The 16,065-nt window shown below is 45.3% G+C and overlaps 6 protein-coding genes across 6 annotated transcripts; 2 read left to right on the top strand and 4 right to left on the bottom strand.

The window, feature by feature from the left end:
* Window positions 1–2,036: 2,036 nt before the first annotated feature.
* Window positions 2,037–4,218, bottom strand: SERLADRAFT_417910 (uncharacterized protein; the record flags this gene model as incomplete). Its single annotated transcript, XM_007322759.1, has 7 exons — window positions 2,037–2,073; window positions 2,128–2,831; window positions 2,873–2,945; window positions 2,997–3,481; window positions 3,531–3,593; window positions 3,649–3,814; window positions 3,863–4,218. 7 exons carry the CDS (start codon window positions 4,031–4,033, stop codon window positions 2,053–2,055), a joined length of 1,683 nt encoding a protein of 560 aa, XP_007322821.1.
* A 4,122-nt stretch (window positions 4,219–8,340) lies between these two features.
* SERLADRAFT_351684 (uncharacterized protein) lies at window positions 8,341–9,000 on the bottom strand (the record flags this gene model as incomplete). Its single annotated transcript, XM_007322758.1, has 1 exon — window positions 8,341–9,000. A coding segment is annotated over one exon (660 nt), but the record flags the coding sequence as incomplete, so codon positions are not given.
* Window positions 9,001–9,545: 545 nt separating this feature from the next.
* Window positions 9,546–9,773, top strand: SERLADRAFT_400080 (uncharacterized protein; the record flags this gene model as incomplete). The annotated part of the gene is made up of 1 exon (XM_007322757.1): window positions 9,546–9,773. One exon carries the CDS (start codon window positions 9,546–9,548, stop codon window positions 9,771–9,773), a length of 228 nt encoding a protein of 75 aa, XP_007322819.1.
* Window positions 9,774–11,623: 1,850 nt separating this feature from the next.
* SERLADRAFT_411062 (uncharacterized protein) lies at window positions 11,624–12,153 on the top strand (the record flags this gene model as incomplete). Its single annotated transcript, XM_007322756.1, has 3 exons — window positions 11,624–11,922; window positions 12,025–12,040; window positions 12,133–12,153. 3 exons carry the CDS (start codon window positions 11,624–11,626, stop codon window positions 12,151–12,153), a joined length of 336 nt encoding a protein of 111 aa, XP_007322818.1.
* A 2,318-nt stretch (window positions 12,154–14,471) lies between these two features.
* SERLADRAFT_442230 (uncharacterized protein) lies at window positions 14,472–14,795 on the bottom strand (the record flags this gene model as incomplete). The annotated part of the gene is made up of 1 exon (XM_007322755.1): window positions 14,472–14,795. One exon carries the CDS (start codon window positions 14,793–14,795, stop codon window positions 14,472–14,474), a length of 324 nt encoding a protein of 107 aa, XP_007322817.1.
* A 705-nt stretch (window positions 14,796–15,500) lies between these two features.
* SERLADRAFT_351677 (uncharacterized protein) lies at window positions 15,501–15,812 on the bottom strand (the record flags this gene model as incomplete). The annotated part of the gene is made up of 1 exon (XM_007322754.1): window positions 15,501–15,812. A coding segment is annotated over one exon (312 nt), but the record flags the coding sequence as incomplete, so codon positions are not given.
* Window positions 15,813–16,065: the final 253 nt, after the last annotated feature.

Raw genomic sequence — 16,065 nt, 5'->3', positions numbered from 1 at the left:
GCTCCAAGGAGCCATCACTGGGAAGCTGAAAAATGTGTCCTCCAATATCTGAAAGCAACCAGGGACATGGAAGTACAATATGATGGCACAGATGTCTCCATGGACATGGATTTCTATGGATATTCAGATGCAGATTGGTCTGGAGACCCAGACACGTCTCGATCAACATCAGGGTTTGTCTTTATCACCATCCAAAGAACAATCTCCTGGACAAGCAAAAGACAAAGCATGGTCGCTTTATCCTCCACAGAGTCAGAGTACATTGGATTGAGCAATGCTGGTCAACACCTTGCATGGCTTTGGACATTTTTTGAAGAAATTGGATATGCTCAAAATGGACCTACAACATTACACTGTGACAATCCAGCAGCTATCATTCTTACACAAGATCCACAGTTCCGTGCTCGCACAAAACACATTCAACGGAAATATCATTTTATCCAAGATGACTTAGTATCAAAGGAAGAGGCAGTAATCAGATACGTTCCTACAGGAGATATGGTTACAGACATTCTCACTAAACCCCTCACTCATGAAAAACACTGGAAATTCTCTAAAACTATGGGACTACGGTTGCACTCGAGTAGGAGTGACAAAACTGGATAAACCCGGTCTCTGCCGAAGCAGCCATTGTTCTCCATGGAGTAACCATTGTTCTCTTAGGAGCACAATTATACTCCTAGGAGTCATTATACTGTAGCAAGTAGCACCTCCGACTATAAGTAGTAGGGGGTTTAGTATAGGAATACCTCAGTCGTTTCTATAGCCTCTTGGGCAGCAGCTGAGGTATGTTACATTACATTTATTAGAGATCACCTTAAACTAACATCTATTGTAGTTTCACTTAGTGTTATTAGCACCATGGTTGGATGAAACACCTTGATCTGCGATGGCATTGGTTGAGAGATGTTGTTGACTCTGGGAAGATTGCTCCTACCTTTGTTCCCACTGCTGAAATGCCTGCAGACTTGTTGACCAAGGCTCTTGCCAAGCCTAAAGTAGAAGTGTTCAGGAAGATGATGGTAGATCAGGGGGGAGCTGATGCTTGGGAGGTGCAGCATCAGGGAGGAGTGTTACTTTGTGCTACCTATATATTTTCATTCCTTTCTCTATCTATTCTTCTATCATTCACTATTGATTGTGTTCTCTATTATTTCGTCTTTGTGGCTGCTTTGTTTACCTTTGTTTACAAAACTTCGGACAGTACTGCAGAGTCCAATGCTTCCTATTCTCTAGTTACTCACATTGGACTCTAGGTACTGTATACCTGTCATACTCTCTAATAATCCAGTTACTCACATTGGACTCTAGTTCCAGTCCCTGATTGCTCTCAGCAAGTGGCTAGACACTTCCTTCAAGCTTTGTTCTTAATAGCTGTCACACTCAGCGCACTGGCATTCCCTGATGCTAGTATCAGCCTCATATTCCTCCCGTTCTTTGCAATTCCTATCCAGTCAGGTGTGGGTGCTATTATAGCCTTGGATGCTATTGGTATATTGCGTGGTTGGAAGTAAGAGATTGTATTGCTACTGCTTTGATTTTGTTTTGCTGATCTCTGGCTCTGGTACATGATGTTTGATCATTGTGCGCATTTGAGCGGCGCGACTTTTGGGGTGTTGTACTATTTGTATGGACCACAATGGTGGGATTTTATGAGGATTATCCACGATCCTACGGAGGAAGAAAAAGAAAAGTCGGAAGCATAGATGGCCATTTTTCATTGTCAGTATCCTCTCTACTCAATACTATTAATTATTGTTAGGTACTACTACACGTGCACCACAAGAATATAAAGATGATTCAATGCATCACTATACTCTTGGATTATCTGCAAGTAACTACGTCAGATTAAAATGAGAAGTCTTACAGCTCGTTCAAGCTTTTAGCAGCCTATTCCATTGCACTTGTAATATCAAACCTGTGCGAGAACTAGAAGTCATGTTATCCCTCCCAACTGCACATTCTGTGAAAGTCCGGTGAAAAAGAGTGGGTGACAAATGTAATGCGATTTTGGGAGCTATGGTACAAAAGGTCTTGAAAGGATATAACAAACTACTTCAGCTGAGCCTCCAACTGCTCGAACTGATAATCATCATGCGCCTTGCTCATAACGGCGTGCGCACGAACCTCGGCATGCCACTTATTATTTTCATTGAGCGCGGCTGGGTATCTGTCCTCTCCTTCCTTCCCAGCCCAATCGAAATCAACGAGAAACCCTTGCTCCTTGGAAGAAACAACATTCGTGTCACGCAGGTCTCCGAACACAAACCTATTCTCGTGCAAGAGCTTTAGTGCCCCTTTAACATCCCTCAAGACAGCTTCGGGAACAGGTTTGGGCCTTGAACTGTTTCGCAGTCGCCAGATTGATGCACCGTCTTCGAGATGGTCCATGACGACCATAAAAAGGCCCCCGATGATTGGCTCGCACCAGTGGAGCTTTGGGGCCAGTTTGGCATCGGATAAGAGGCGGTGGGCTGCTTCACCGTATCGACTCGCAAACTTGACGACGACCTCGGTAGCACCATCAGGGGTAGCAGCGTCACCAAGGGTAGCCCGGTACAGCGCGGTGGTCCCAACTTCCAGGTCTGCCAAGCTGGTCGAAACGTGCTCGCCGGTTCGCAAGAGGACACCGTGGTAGGTCAGGCACGGCAATGCATTGCCAGAGACTGAGGTTGGGTCAGGGTAGATTGCCGCAATAGTTACGTGGTTGCCCTGAACTGCGCGGTAGTGCGCTGCCAGTGCCGCTCGACACGATGAAAGGCACCTGAAGATTCGAGCCGCATGGATGATGTTCTCGGACAAGTGAAATCCGGGGGTGATATTGAAGGCGACTAGCCTGGATGCGTAGATAGAACAACACAGACAGCCACACCAATCTCGATCCGATTTCCCGAGAGACCGAGAAGCAAGACAGGGAAATTGCAGGATCCTTGAAAGTGCGCAAGCTAGAAAGAACACTTCAACGGAGATACGAACGTGGATGCGTGCTGCCGCACCTGGGGGTCCGACACAATCTTGCTGTAGTCGGCAAGACTTTGAACAAAAGGATCTCCGCCAATACCAGGGGCATTTTTCAGCTTCAGGATTGTGACAGGGAACTCACCTTGCCACCAACTCGCATCAGGCTGGATGTTCCCCACCCGGTCAAGCCTTTCCTCCCACTGACCAGGCTCCCCGATTAAGTGGTCGACGTGCTGCCGAATGGCGTTCCGGCGACTGTCCTCATTGTGATAAGACATGATTGTACTGCTGAGGAAGCTAGACGCGTGGCTGACATCATGTTCGGTCACCTCGAGGTCGCCAAGCTCGGCGAGGGCCCGTTGTAGGTGCGCAAGTGGCGGGCTGAACATGGCGGCTGGGACTTGATCGAGGCACACAGGATGGCCATCGGCATTGAGGAACTTTGCCAATGCATCAGCGCTCCTTACAACTGCAGATGGGGAGGGGCTGGATGATAGTTTTGCGAACTGCTTGCCGAGCTCTGCAAAAATAATGAGGATTGAACAAGTGACAAGTGGGTGGACTCGTACTTTTCTTAATCTGTATCCGAGACCGCGCTTGAGGATCGTCAACAAAGTCAAGTAGCTCCTTGACTGAAACGGGGTGAGGGGGCTAGGGAGGGGTATGGAAACACATGAAAAAACGCACTCTCGGCATTGGCAACAATGATATGAAGAGTACCATTTGGCAGGGCTTCGGTGAACACGTCTTTAACGTTACGTAGAACACTGAGCTTGGCTGCCTCTGGCTGGATGCGAAGCCACTGAATGACACGGTCTGTCAGATCCACCTCGGGCTCTATCTTGACATCCGCCTATCCAGGGTCAGTCATTTGGCATCGTAGACTAGGTGGCAGACGCACCTTGTACAACACAAGGTCCCTCAGTGGGACATCATAGCTTTCCTCCTTGAGCTGCTTGTGGACCTCCCTCAACAGTGATTTGACTGTGTCATTGCCCTCGACGGTGACTTGCGTGATAAACGGTGGCTCCACCGGAAAGTAGCAGATGAGCTTGAGCTTCATGATGGGCATGGTTCACCTGTTTGGTTACGGCTGAATTCAGATCGATAGTAGTCTTCAGTCCCAGTCGGAAACGACACAATTTGTTAGTCTCCCCAGTCAGACCAAATTAATGATATGACAGTCGATATCAGTAACTAAGGTCTGATCCGAACTAAGAGTGGCATACAGGAGCCCCCATTCGGTGTCAATAACACGACTTCTTGAAATTTAAACCCGAGATCAGCAGAAACTCAACATAAACTCAGCAACTTGAAACCCAGCGAGCGCTAACTCAGAGCATCCTCAGACTTGCCTTTCGAAAGTCATTATCCAGGCAGGAGCCACATATGTATTTATCGAGGAATAAGGGTTTTGACAATATGAATGGTATCTAGCTTTTTTTTGAGTCTAGTTTATTTCTTAGCACAGTTTTGGGTCTTCTGTATATTGCTTCCTTATTATCATTATCATGCTACAGTACTTCACTGGTTTAGCCTTTGAAAGGCATACAATTTATAAAGAATAAGTAGTAGACTGCCCTTGCTGATATTTCATAGGGGCCATGTAAGTATGTACTCGAATTTTAGTGGACCCGTTCACCATTTGGATGATGCAAAGAGCCATCCATTTGAAAAGAAAGATAGTTATGGGAGAAATATCTTGAAAAAAGTATTTTTGTTTCCAAGCTTTTTTTCTAGATTTATCTCATGTATATATTTGGCTATGCACCCAGTGATTGCTGAAGAACATACACCTGTTACTAATAAAACTATGTAAAACTCAGCCGCTGCCCAAGAGGCTATAGAAACGACTGAGGTATTTCTATACTAAACCCCTTACTGTAACAACCAAGAGTGATCTACTCTGGCGCACACAGTATTAAGAACAAAGCTTGAAGGAAGTGTCTAGCCACTTGCTGAGAGCAATCAGGGACTGGAACTAGAGTCCAATGTGAGTAACTTTATTATTAGAGAGTATGACAGGTATACAGTACCTAGAGTCCAATGTGAGTAACTAGAGAATAGGAAGCATTGGACTCTGCAATACTGTCCGAAGTTTTGTAAACAAAGGTAAACAAAGCAGCCACAAAGGCAAAATAATAGAGAACACAATCAATAGTGAATGATAGAAGAATAGATAGAGAAAGGAATGAAAATATATAGGTAGCACAAAGGTGCAGAATCACCAAAACTAACACTCCCCCCTGATGCTGCACCTCCCAAGCATCAGCTCCCCCCTGATCTAATAAGTCCCATCATCTTCCTGAACACTTCCACTTTAGGCTTGGCAAGAGCCTTGGTCAACAAGTCTGCAGGCATTTCAGCAGTGGGAATAAAGGTAGGAGCAATCTGCCCAGAGTCAACAACATCTCTCAACCAATGCCATCGCAGATCAAGGTGTTTCATCCGACCATGGTGCTCAGGGTTCTTGGATACAGAGATGGCAGATTGGTTGTCAATATGAAGGGTGGAAGGAGAGGTGATAGGATAGCCCATTTCCTTCAACAAATTTCGCATCCAGCAAATCTCTTTGCCAGCCTCAACAGCAGCAATGTATTCTGCTTCAGTGGTGGACAGAGCAACAATGTTCTGAAGCTTGGAGCTCCAGGAGACAGCACCAGATGATCCCATCTTGACAATATAGGCACCAGTAGAACGACCAGAGTCCTTGTCACCACCATGATCAGCATCAGAGAAAGTGGTGAAGAGTTCAGTGGAATTGGGATCAGGACCAAGGACAAGGGAATGATCAAGGGTGCCTTGCAAGTAGCGGAACAAGTGCTTGACAGCGCTCCAGTGAGTAAGACCAGGATTAGAGTTATATCTGGCAAGGACTCCAACAGTGTAGGTAATGTCAGGACGAGTGGTAGTGGCCAGATACATCAGAGCACCAACAGCAGCAAGGTAGGGAATGTTCTTCATCAAAGCAGCATCACTGGATGTTTTGGGAGACATGTCCTTGGTGAGGCGCAAACCAGGATCCATGGGAGTGGACACAGGCTTGCAGTCCTTCATGCCAAAGCGCTCCAGAATGTCCAGAGTGTACTGATGTTGGGAGAGGGAGATGGTGCGATTACTTGGGTCTCTAGTGATGGAAATGCCAAGTAGGTAAGAAGTAGGGCCAAGATCACGAAGCTTAAAGTGCAGGGAGAGGTTCTTGACAGCTTGGTCAAGTGCAGAAGTAGAAGTGGATGCCAGTGTCATGTCATCAACAAAGACAGGGAGGATAATGCGCACATCAGCTCTGTTAAAGACATAGATGGCAGAGTCTGAATAAGTACGCTTGAATCCGAGTTTTTCAAGCACAGTGTGCATCTTCTGGTTCCACATTCTGCCTCCCTGCTTTGTCCCATAGATGGCCTTGTCCAACTGGCAAACAAGATTGCGAGGATCCTGATGGAATCCCTCTGGCTGATGCATGTAGACCTTGACATCCATGACTCCATTCAGGAATGCATGGGAAATGTCAATGGAGCGCAAATGGAGGTTGTGGATGGCTGCAATGGCAAGGACAACTCTGATGGATGATATGCGGACAGTAGGTGCAAATATTTCGAGGAAATCAAAGCCAGGGCGCTGGTTATAACCTTTGGCCACATATCTGGCCTTGTAGCGCTCAACAGTGCCATCTGAGTTGCGCTTGATCTTGAAGACCCACTTGCCACCAATAGCCTTGACTCCAGGAGGTAGTTCCACTAGTGACCAAGTACCATTGCGCTCATGAGCTTGAAGCTCTTCCATGGCTGCCTCTCTCCATTTATCTGCATCAGGACGCTTCATTGCATCTGCAAACAACCTAGGCTCAGCAGAGTCTCCAAAGTGTGCCACTTCATCATCAACTGCCTCAGAATCACTGTCATCACTCTCAATGGCAGGAGTAGGTTGTCTGTGTTGAAGCCACCATAGTCTAGGTGGTCTCCTAGCCCTTACAGGGCGTCTCAGTGCAATAGGCAAGTCAGGAGAAGGTGAGCGATGAGGAGGGTGATTTGGAAGCTCAGGAGGTTGATTCACAGGTGGTTTTGCATCAAGGTCCAAATGAGGCCCATTGTCAGGCAATGGCTGAGGCTGCTGAAGCGCAGCTGGTGGGCCCATATCTCCCCCTGGACCTGGTGCAGGGACATCCTCAATCAGGCCCAATGGCATGGATAGTGAAGGTGGAGTGGGAGGTGGAGGCGGGACATTGTTAGAAGGCCTCTTCAAGCCAGGGAAGTAGCGCTCATCAAAATCAGCTCTCTCAGAGATAACAGTGTGCTTGGTGGTAGGATTGTAGAATTTCCATCCCTTGTATCCCTCAGGGTAACCAATGAATACACATTTCTCCATATGAGAGCCAAAGACGCCTCTTTTGTCCTTTTGCACATGCACATAGGCAGTGCAGCCCCAAACGCGAAGGTGAGACATGTCAGGCTTGCGTCCATACCACAACTCAAATGGAGTGGCATGGGCCACTGCATCAGTGGGACACCTGTTCCAGACATGCACCAAAGCGGACAGACATTCACCCCAGAAGCTGTTAGGCAATGCAGACTCTGATAACATGGCAGTGATACGCTCAGTCAGAAGTCTGTTTGCTCGTTCTGCCACACCATTTTGCTGAGGACGATTCCTGGTGGTATGCTGTCTGACAATCCCATGGTCATCTGTAAATTGCTCAAATTCCTTGGACATGTACTCTCCCCCTTTGTCATCGCGCAAAGCCTTGATTTTACGCTCCAATTGAGTCTCAGCATAAGCCTTGAATCTCTTGAAAGCATCAAAGACATCTGACTTGGCCTTGAGAGGCACAACAACACGGAATCAACTGTGATCATCAATGAAGGTGACCCAGTAGCGATAACCAGAGAATGTGGGGGAAGAGACTTGGTGTACATCAGAATGGATGAGGTCCAAAGGATGAGCAGAGCGAGTATCAGATGAGGGGAATGGATTGGCATGCATCTTGCCAGACAAGCACAGTTCACAGACAGGATCAGGAGCAGCCTTGGATTCCAGTGTAAGCCCAGTGACCAGATCTCTCTGTATCAGTCTCTTGACATCAGCATGATGGTGGTGAGCCAATCTGCGATGCCAGAGCATCAAATCAAGTGGTATAGTCGCAGTAAAATGTCCCAATTCAACACAAGCAGCAGTAGATCCATCAAGGAATGCTGCATTGTTGTCATTGATAGTTGCAGTGAACAAGAGAGTGTTGTTACGCATAAAGGACATGGAATGAGACGAAATGGTGACATTGAAACCACTTTGACGAGTTAAATACAAGACTGAGAGGAGATTATTTCGAAGATCTGGTACATGGAGCACTCTAGAGAATTCCACAGCCCTAGCCACTTTGCCATTCATCACAGGATTAAACACCACAGTACCAACACCAGCTGAATAGACGACAGTGTGATCAGCCAGCTTGATTGGCACACGATATGGGGTATAGTGGTGCACCCAATGACGATGAGGTGTCATATGAGAAGTGGCGCCTGTGTCTGCATTCCAATCAATGTCAGCATCAAGTTGGAGAGGGCAGTGAGGATCAGAGGGATGAATGGAACGAAGACTTGCATTTCCAGCTGATTCAGTGACCACAGTAGATGAATTGGCATTGTTGGGCGAAGATTTGGGCTGCTGAGAGGTATTCTGAGAGTTGCTGGGGCCTGCCTGAGCCTTATTGCCATGCTTGTAGCGATTCTTAGCACCCTCCGCCGCCTGTTGGCGACTGATAACATATCTGTGGCATTTATCCTGGGTATGACCAAGTAAACCACAGAAATCACACTGAATGCGAGTAGAGGTGGTGGATTGGTTGCAATGATGGCAGTTAGGATGGGTACAGGTGCTATTGGCAGTGGTAGACGAAGAATGCAAGGCAGAATCGACTTCAGCACGACGACGGCGATTGACCTCTTCAGCAAGGAAAGCATCCCTGAGCTGAGTTTTATCCAAGGTGCCCAGAAGCAGTAGAGACAAAGTAAAGTGGGCATATTGATCAGGAAGCGCCCTAATCATGGCCATGCATGTCAATTCATCGTCCAATTCAGACAATGAGAAGCCAGTAGGACGAAGATTTTGAATTTGATGCATGCTTTCGTCAATTCTGGTCATGAGAGACTGCAGGGACTCGTCCTCCTTCTTTCTGATAGAGAAGAAGTCGTCATAGGCATTAAATCTTGTCCCAGGCTTCTTAGAGACGTGCACAATGGCCAATTTCTCCCAGATCTTGACAGGATCATCAATGATGCCATCAAGATGGATGCGCTGCTCTTTGGTGACATTGAGGTATAATGCACCAGCAGCCTTTTCAGCTCTCAACTCCCATTTCTCTATTGCTTCAGCGTCAGTCCCAGGACACTTTTCAGTGCCAGAGACAAGCCTCCACAGTCCCTTGGTCATCAACCAAGCTTGCATTTCACCACTCCACTGGGGGTAGTTAGTGCCAGACAAGGGATGGAACTTTGGGTCAGAGTCAGACATGATGGGTGTTGTATAAGACGATAGAGCGAATATAAATGATGTAGGAGATGGCTATAGGCAATGAAACAGTGGCAAAGACGATGGGCAACAGTAGAAGGCGAGCAGATAAGATGGTGAGGCGGTATAGAGAGGATATGGAGAGGGTGAAAAGTGCAATGATAGGTCCAAATAGGGTCCAAAAAGCGTCCAAAAAGCGATCCAGGAGGGTGCTAAGGCTTCCTAGTGCTGCTACAGGGTTACGCCTGTGTTCCCCTTTCAATTCCACACTGATATTAACAGAGAAATCGCCTCGAGACAGTGTTGGTTAATAGGGCTTGTATATGAGTCAACAAAGTGACTTAAGCTCCCCAAACACCGCAGACTGAGAGAGGCTCTAGGCAACAGCAAACTGAGGCAATGCAGGCGAGCTTCACAGTCTATAGGCTTGTTCTATCTGATAATGGACAGAGTAGAGAAGATTGGAGCTTTATGCACACACCAGATATGCCAAAAAGCGAAAAATAGGGCAAAAAGTCGAAATTGATGCAGAGACAGATAAGATGGATGGATTGCCACCAAATCAGAGGTATAGGGAACATTTTTATAGAGTAATAGATGGCCCAAATATCACAAGAAGTGAAGCACAGGATGTGGAGATATGGAATAGGGGGCCAAAAGGTGATCAAATGATGATGAAGGCTCACAGAAAGATCCAGCTCAAATCCAACCGCTCTGACAGGTCTCCTAGGGTTATTTAGGCCGTAGAAGACGATGGTAGAAGTTACAGGACAATCAGATAAGGATTGGGCGAGATATGGTGCAGATAAGACCAAAAAAGCGTCCGAAATGGGGGTAACTTGCAACAAGGAGTTGTTGTTGGAGATCAAGATGAGATCAGAGTAATCTGAGGTGATGGATGAGATAATAAGAGTCCCAGAAGACGATGGTTACGATGGATAAGCAGTAGGACACTTGGATGGTGAGATATGAGGTCAGGAAGATGGCTAGAGCACAGGGCTCATAACCTATTAAGAACAAAGCTTGAAGGAAGTGTCTAGCCACTTGCTGAGAGCAATCAGGGACTGGAACTAGAGTCCAATGTGAGTAACTTTATTATTAGAGAGTATGACAGGTATACAGTACCTAGAGTCCAATGTGAGTAACTAGAGAATAGGAAGCATTGGACTCTGCAATACTGTCCGAAGTTTTGTAAACAAAGGTAAACAAAGCAGCCACAAAGGCAAAATAATAGAGAACACAATCAATAGTGAATGATAGAAGAATAGATAGAGAAAGGAATGAAAATATATAGGTAGCACAAAGGTGCAGAATCACCAAAACTAACACACAGAACACACTAAAGTGAAGATGAAGTTTGGGGAGTGGTTACCCCTTGAGCTGCAGTGAGTTAGTTGGTATACAACAGGAGGACTCGCTAAGGAGTCTCCTGGATCTATTGGTGTATATATACTACTACAGGTTGTTTGTACATGTGTACTATACAGTTGATGAAGGCAGTGGCTTGATGATGTCATAGGGCCTAGCCCGTATGGCCAGCTTCACTGCGTGAGAGAGTTAAGTCTAAAAATAAAAAGGAAGGCAACGCGGCGCGAGAAAGGGAAATGTCGCGTGGCACTTAAGGTATAAAGTGGAGAATAAAAGGAAAAGGAGATGTCCGGAATTTGTGTTATCGTAACACTTACTACTTATAGTTGGAGGTGCTACTTGCTATAGTATAATGACTCCTAGGAGTACAATTGTGCTCCTAGGAGAACAATGGCTGCTTCGGCAGAGACCAGGTTTATCCAGGTTTGTCAGTTACATGTTGAGTGAGTATTCATGAAAATCATCTCGATGCAAGGCCAGTGAAGGACAAGTGGGTGTAGTAAGGACTTACTGTCTTTTGCAGCTTGTAAGACAATGCAGCAGAATATATGGCTTTTACTGACATATTAGCTCTAGGGTACAGTGGATGTACTTCTGACACTCACCTTTATCCTGTCAAACCAAGCCAACTTCCCAGCTCTGTGTTGAGCCCTCTATTTTTTTGCCACCAAGGCCCACTGTTTGATTTTTCCGGTTGATTCACTGGGGCAATCCGTAGCATATGACACAGTGTACAAAGCACTTCAGACACTGGCCTATGAAATGCAGGCCAACTTGAAGGCTGCAATGCAACATGGTTCCAGGCGCTTTTTTTTGTGTTGTTGGAGGCAACATCCAGGCCTTTGCCAGGCAGCGCGACTCCAGGATTGGAGGAGAAAGCCACTTGATCAAGGGCTTTGCGGGCACAGCAGTGGAGATGGAAGGCTGTGATCCAGCTGCATTTAATGTAGAGGAATTAGTGAGACATCACAAACTTCAAGAGAGGAAAACACTTACCACAGATGTTATCCTTGAAGACTTAGACTTCCAGGGTCTTGCAGCTGCCTCAGCATTTCACTTCCTTGATGTCTTGATACAGTTTGTACATGGGCTGTAAGTCAATCAATCCAACCTGCGTGAAATATCAGCTGCTGTTGCAAAAAATCCCATTCCTCCAACATGGAAAACTAATGTTATCCCGCTGGCCACTAATAGCGCAGACGAGATTCAGGTTAGTGGGATAAAAGACACCATCCAGGATTTCTTAAAGACACAAATAAACCTTCATGACAAAACATCAGCAGACTGATTTGTTATATTTAGTGGCAATGGGAAAACTTTTGATCAAATATTAAGACTCAAAAAAGACCTATCAATCCATAATGGAAACTTTGAGTCCATGCAGTCTGTTGTGCCCATGCTTGAACTATGGCACACAAAATGGACAAACCTCAGCTGGTGTTGATGATGAGAACTGTAGTTAGAAAACCACACACAAAACAAACTAACACACAATCCTCCCAGATTCCATGGAACTTGTGTATGGGCTTTGCCTCGTAGAACAGTGGAGTGGTTTGGTTGTTCCTGGGGTGGTACGTATGACAATTCTTCAAAGTAAAACCCAGAGATGTATGGGTGTGGGTTTTGAGGAGGAGGGATAGTTGAACTATAGAGGATAGGGGCTTAGTTGACGAGTATAGACAAGCACTACCTTGCTAATTGTAGCACAAGGTAGGTTTGAGAACGACAAGATGACGGGGTGACAAGGTTCCCAGTGATAGCAGGTTCCTGATGAACACATTGTAGCGCTTAAAAGGACTCTAATCAAAAGGGATGATAATGATTCTCAAAAGTGATGAGTGATGATGACAACAGTTAACAGTGGTAGCAGTGGGAAGTGTTGTGACCACACTGGATCACAAGTAGCAGAGTAGTGAGCTTGAGATTAGAGAAGAAGTCTGGATTGGATTTCTTGTTGTTTTACAAGGTAAAATACAGAGGTTTATATAGTAAAAGAAAGGTAGGCTATGCACAGTATGTAACAACCAAGAGTGAATTACTCCGGCGCACACAGAACACACTATAAAGAAGATGAAGTTGGGGAGTGGTTACCCCTAAGGCTGCAGTGAGTTTGTTGGTATACAACAGGAGGACTCGCTAAGGAGTCTCCTGGATCTATTGGGGTATATATACTACTACAGGTTTGTTTGTACATGTGTACTATACAGTTGATGAAGGCAGTGGCTGATGATATCTCTGGGTTTTGCTTTGAAGGATCGTTATACGTACCACCCCAGGAACAACCAAACCACTCCACTGTTCTACGAGGCAAAGCCCATACACAAGTTCCATGGAATCTGGGAGGATTGTGTGTTAGTTTGTTTTGTGTGTGGTTTTTCTAACAACAGTTCTCATCATTGACAACAAAAGATAAGTGTACCCAAGTGAATGGGACAGCAATGTACATAGGTGACAAAAGGGGATGACCCTTCTCCAGCTCAAAAACTACCCACCCACGCTCCAACCAGGGAAGACGAGTGACCAATGGTTTTATGGTATACAATAGCAGATCAACGTCATGAAGATGGACCTGTTTGTTACGCACAAAGTGCTTAACAAAGTCTGAGGGTTCATCGAGGTTTTATAAAGAGACTTATCTGAAGACAAGTTTGAGAACGTAGTTCTGAATGGAGGTTTTCCAACAAGAGTTGGTCTTCTTCTGAGTAGAAGTCTGATCTTGGGAGTCTAGCTTTGTAAGCGTAAACTGCGTAGAATCGTATTAGAGAATACTAATGCTTGTTACATGGTATTTATAATGAAAAGGAATTGGTGATAGGAGTTAGGTCCTATCTAGGGCAGGTCCGTCTGTTGAGGACTAAGTACTATAATAGGTACTGTGAATGCAAGAGGAACGGAAGTGTACGTGAAGGAAATGAGTCATCGGTCTGATGGTATAACCGATGAGTAAAAAGAAATGAGTAGTCCTTATTGTCCAATAGAGATCATAACACTGTTGCCCTATTTGGACCAGCTGCCGGGGTTTTGCTGATATCAGCAGTGGCACGTGGTGGCCAACGGATTGGCGATGGAAACAGATAGAAAGTGGTGACATTAGATATGGCAGGGAGCAAAGAAGATGAGGAGAAGGAGGGTGGAGGTGATGAGGAGATGAACCAGGATACGGATCCAGAAGCGATTGTTGTGTGAGAATAAAAAGGAAAGTTAGGGTCCCATGGCGGGACTGAGTAAAGAAAAAAAGGTAAGGGAGAATGACGAAAGCGAGGGCGCAATGTGTAGCCAGTGGCAACGCAAAAATTTGCCAAATTGCCAAAACGCAGAAAGCACCGAATGGAAAAACCAAGGTGAGCGCAACTGAATTGACTAATAGAGGTGGTGCTGATCAGCCACAAGTTTGAAAAATGCAATATTAATTACTATTCCATGTGGCACTGTGCCTGTGTGGCGTAAAGGCAAGTCTTTTTGAATATTTGCTTCATCTTTAACACCTGTCCATACTACCAATCAACTTTGGTGCATGACATCCACGGACAACTTGCAATTGCAACTGTCCCAGTTGCTTCCATAAAGGTAGGGTCATAGGGAATGAAACATGGCAACATATTAAGGGGTCATGTCAGCATAAAATTTGTTCAGGTAAGTCATTAATCATTATCTTTATCATCTGAGTCGTCATGCTCATAGTCAGGTTCATCTTCTGGTTCATCTAGGTCTTTATCATGGTCATCCAGCTTGTCCAAGAGAGGCATGGAGTGGCAGGGGAAATAGGGAAGTAGGAAAAATTCTGCAATTCCTCTTTGTGATACTGATCCATCTATTTCTTTTAGAATGTATAATCCTCCTTTAGTACTTTGCACAACTTCATAAGGGCCATTGTAACAAGGCTTTGCTTTATGATCCAGCTCTTTTTCAACCTGAGTATTCCCCACTAGAACAAGCTCTCCAGGTTGGTATTCATCCTTGAACATCCTTCATACATAGAGTTTCTCAAACTGCAATTTAGATCTGAGACAAGTTTTGCGTATAGTGAGTGCAGCTTATTGCAAATCATCCTGTCTCTTTTCTAGTTGACAAATGCACAAAGCAATGAGGTCTTCTGTTGGCATTGCAGTATGAAATCCATGGACAAGGAAAGTTGCTTCTGTTAAATCAAATGATAGGACTGGGTCAACTCCGTGCAACAGATAAAAAGGGCTGAATCCAGTAGAATAGCATGTAGTGACCTTGTCTGCAAAGAAGGCATGAGGGACCTTGGTTGGTCATAAATGAACATTCCCTTCACAGGACTTGACAAGTGCTTCTCTTATGATGAAGTGTCCACGCTCAACAACACCATTTGCCTTGGAATTGTAGGGAGAAATGCAAATATAAGGGATCTGGGAATGTTCCACAAGCTCTTTAAATGCTCCTTTGACTTCGCTTCCATTGTCTGTGACAACTTCTCCTATAGATTCATAGTGACAGATGATTTCTTCCCAGAAAAAGTAAGCAAGATTATGTGCAGATGCTTTCTTTAATGCTCTTCCTTCCGCAGAAAGTGACAGATCATCTCTTGCAGCAACAAGATATTGATATCCTCTAGCCTTTGGCATAAGCATAATGTTGACATAGACTTTGGTGAAGATTGTAGGAGGCAATGAGATGGTAAGTGGGACTTCACTTTTGCGTACACTTCAAATCTGGCATTCATGGCAGGTGCACACATGATGCTTGACATCCTGTAACATATGGAGCCAGTAAAAGTGCTCTCTGACTGTAGAGAATACACCATTAACTCCTCTGTGACCAAGCCTTTTGTGTGCTTCAGTAAGGATGTGAAGTCGAAGGTCAGGATTAAAGATGACTTTGAGAGGAGGAGCAGAGTGACAACACTTGAACATGCTGTCTCCTTTCAAGAAGAATTGAAGTGATTGCTTGACAAAGTGCTTTTGGGCTTGAAGAGAGAAAAATATAGGCAGGTCCATAGTCTGAAGAAAGTGGAAGATTCAATGAAGGGCATTATACTGAGATGAATCATTGGTAAGGAATGAAGGGAGCAACATAGAGTGATATGGGAGAGGTCTGGCAAGATCAACTAGGAGGGCAATATCATCAAGCCAATCTTCTGATTCTTAAGCATCTTCAAAGTTTTCCTCTGTTGGTTGACAGCGTTATACTGCATCAGGACCACAATGACGATCAGCAGGTATGTGAATGAGCTTGAAATCAAAGAGAAGAATGCCCTGAATCCAACAATTG

Source organism: Serpula lacrymans (genome assembly GCF_000218685.1).
Source record: "Serpula lacrymans var. lacrymans S7.9 unplaced genomic scaffold SERLAscaffold_13, whole genome shotgun sequence".
NCBI classification, from domain to species: domain Eukaryota; kingdom Fungi; phylum Basidiomycota; class Agaricomycetes; order Boletales; family Serpulaceae; genus Serpula; species Serpula lacrymans.
Note: the sequence above shows the minus strand (reverse complement) of the source record. Positions and strands in the feature narration are given on the sequence as shown.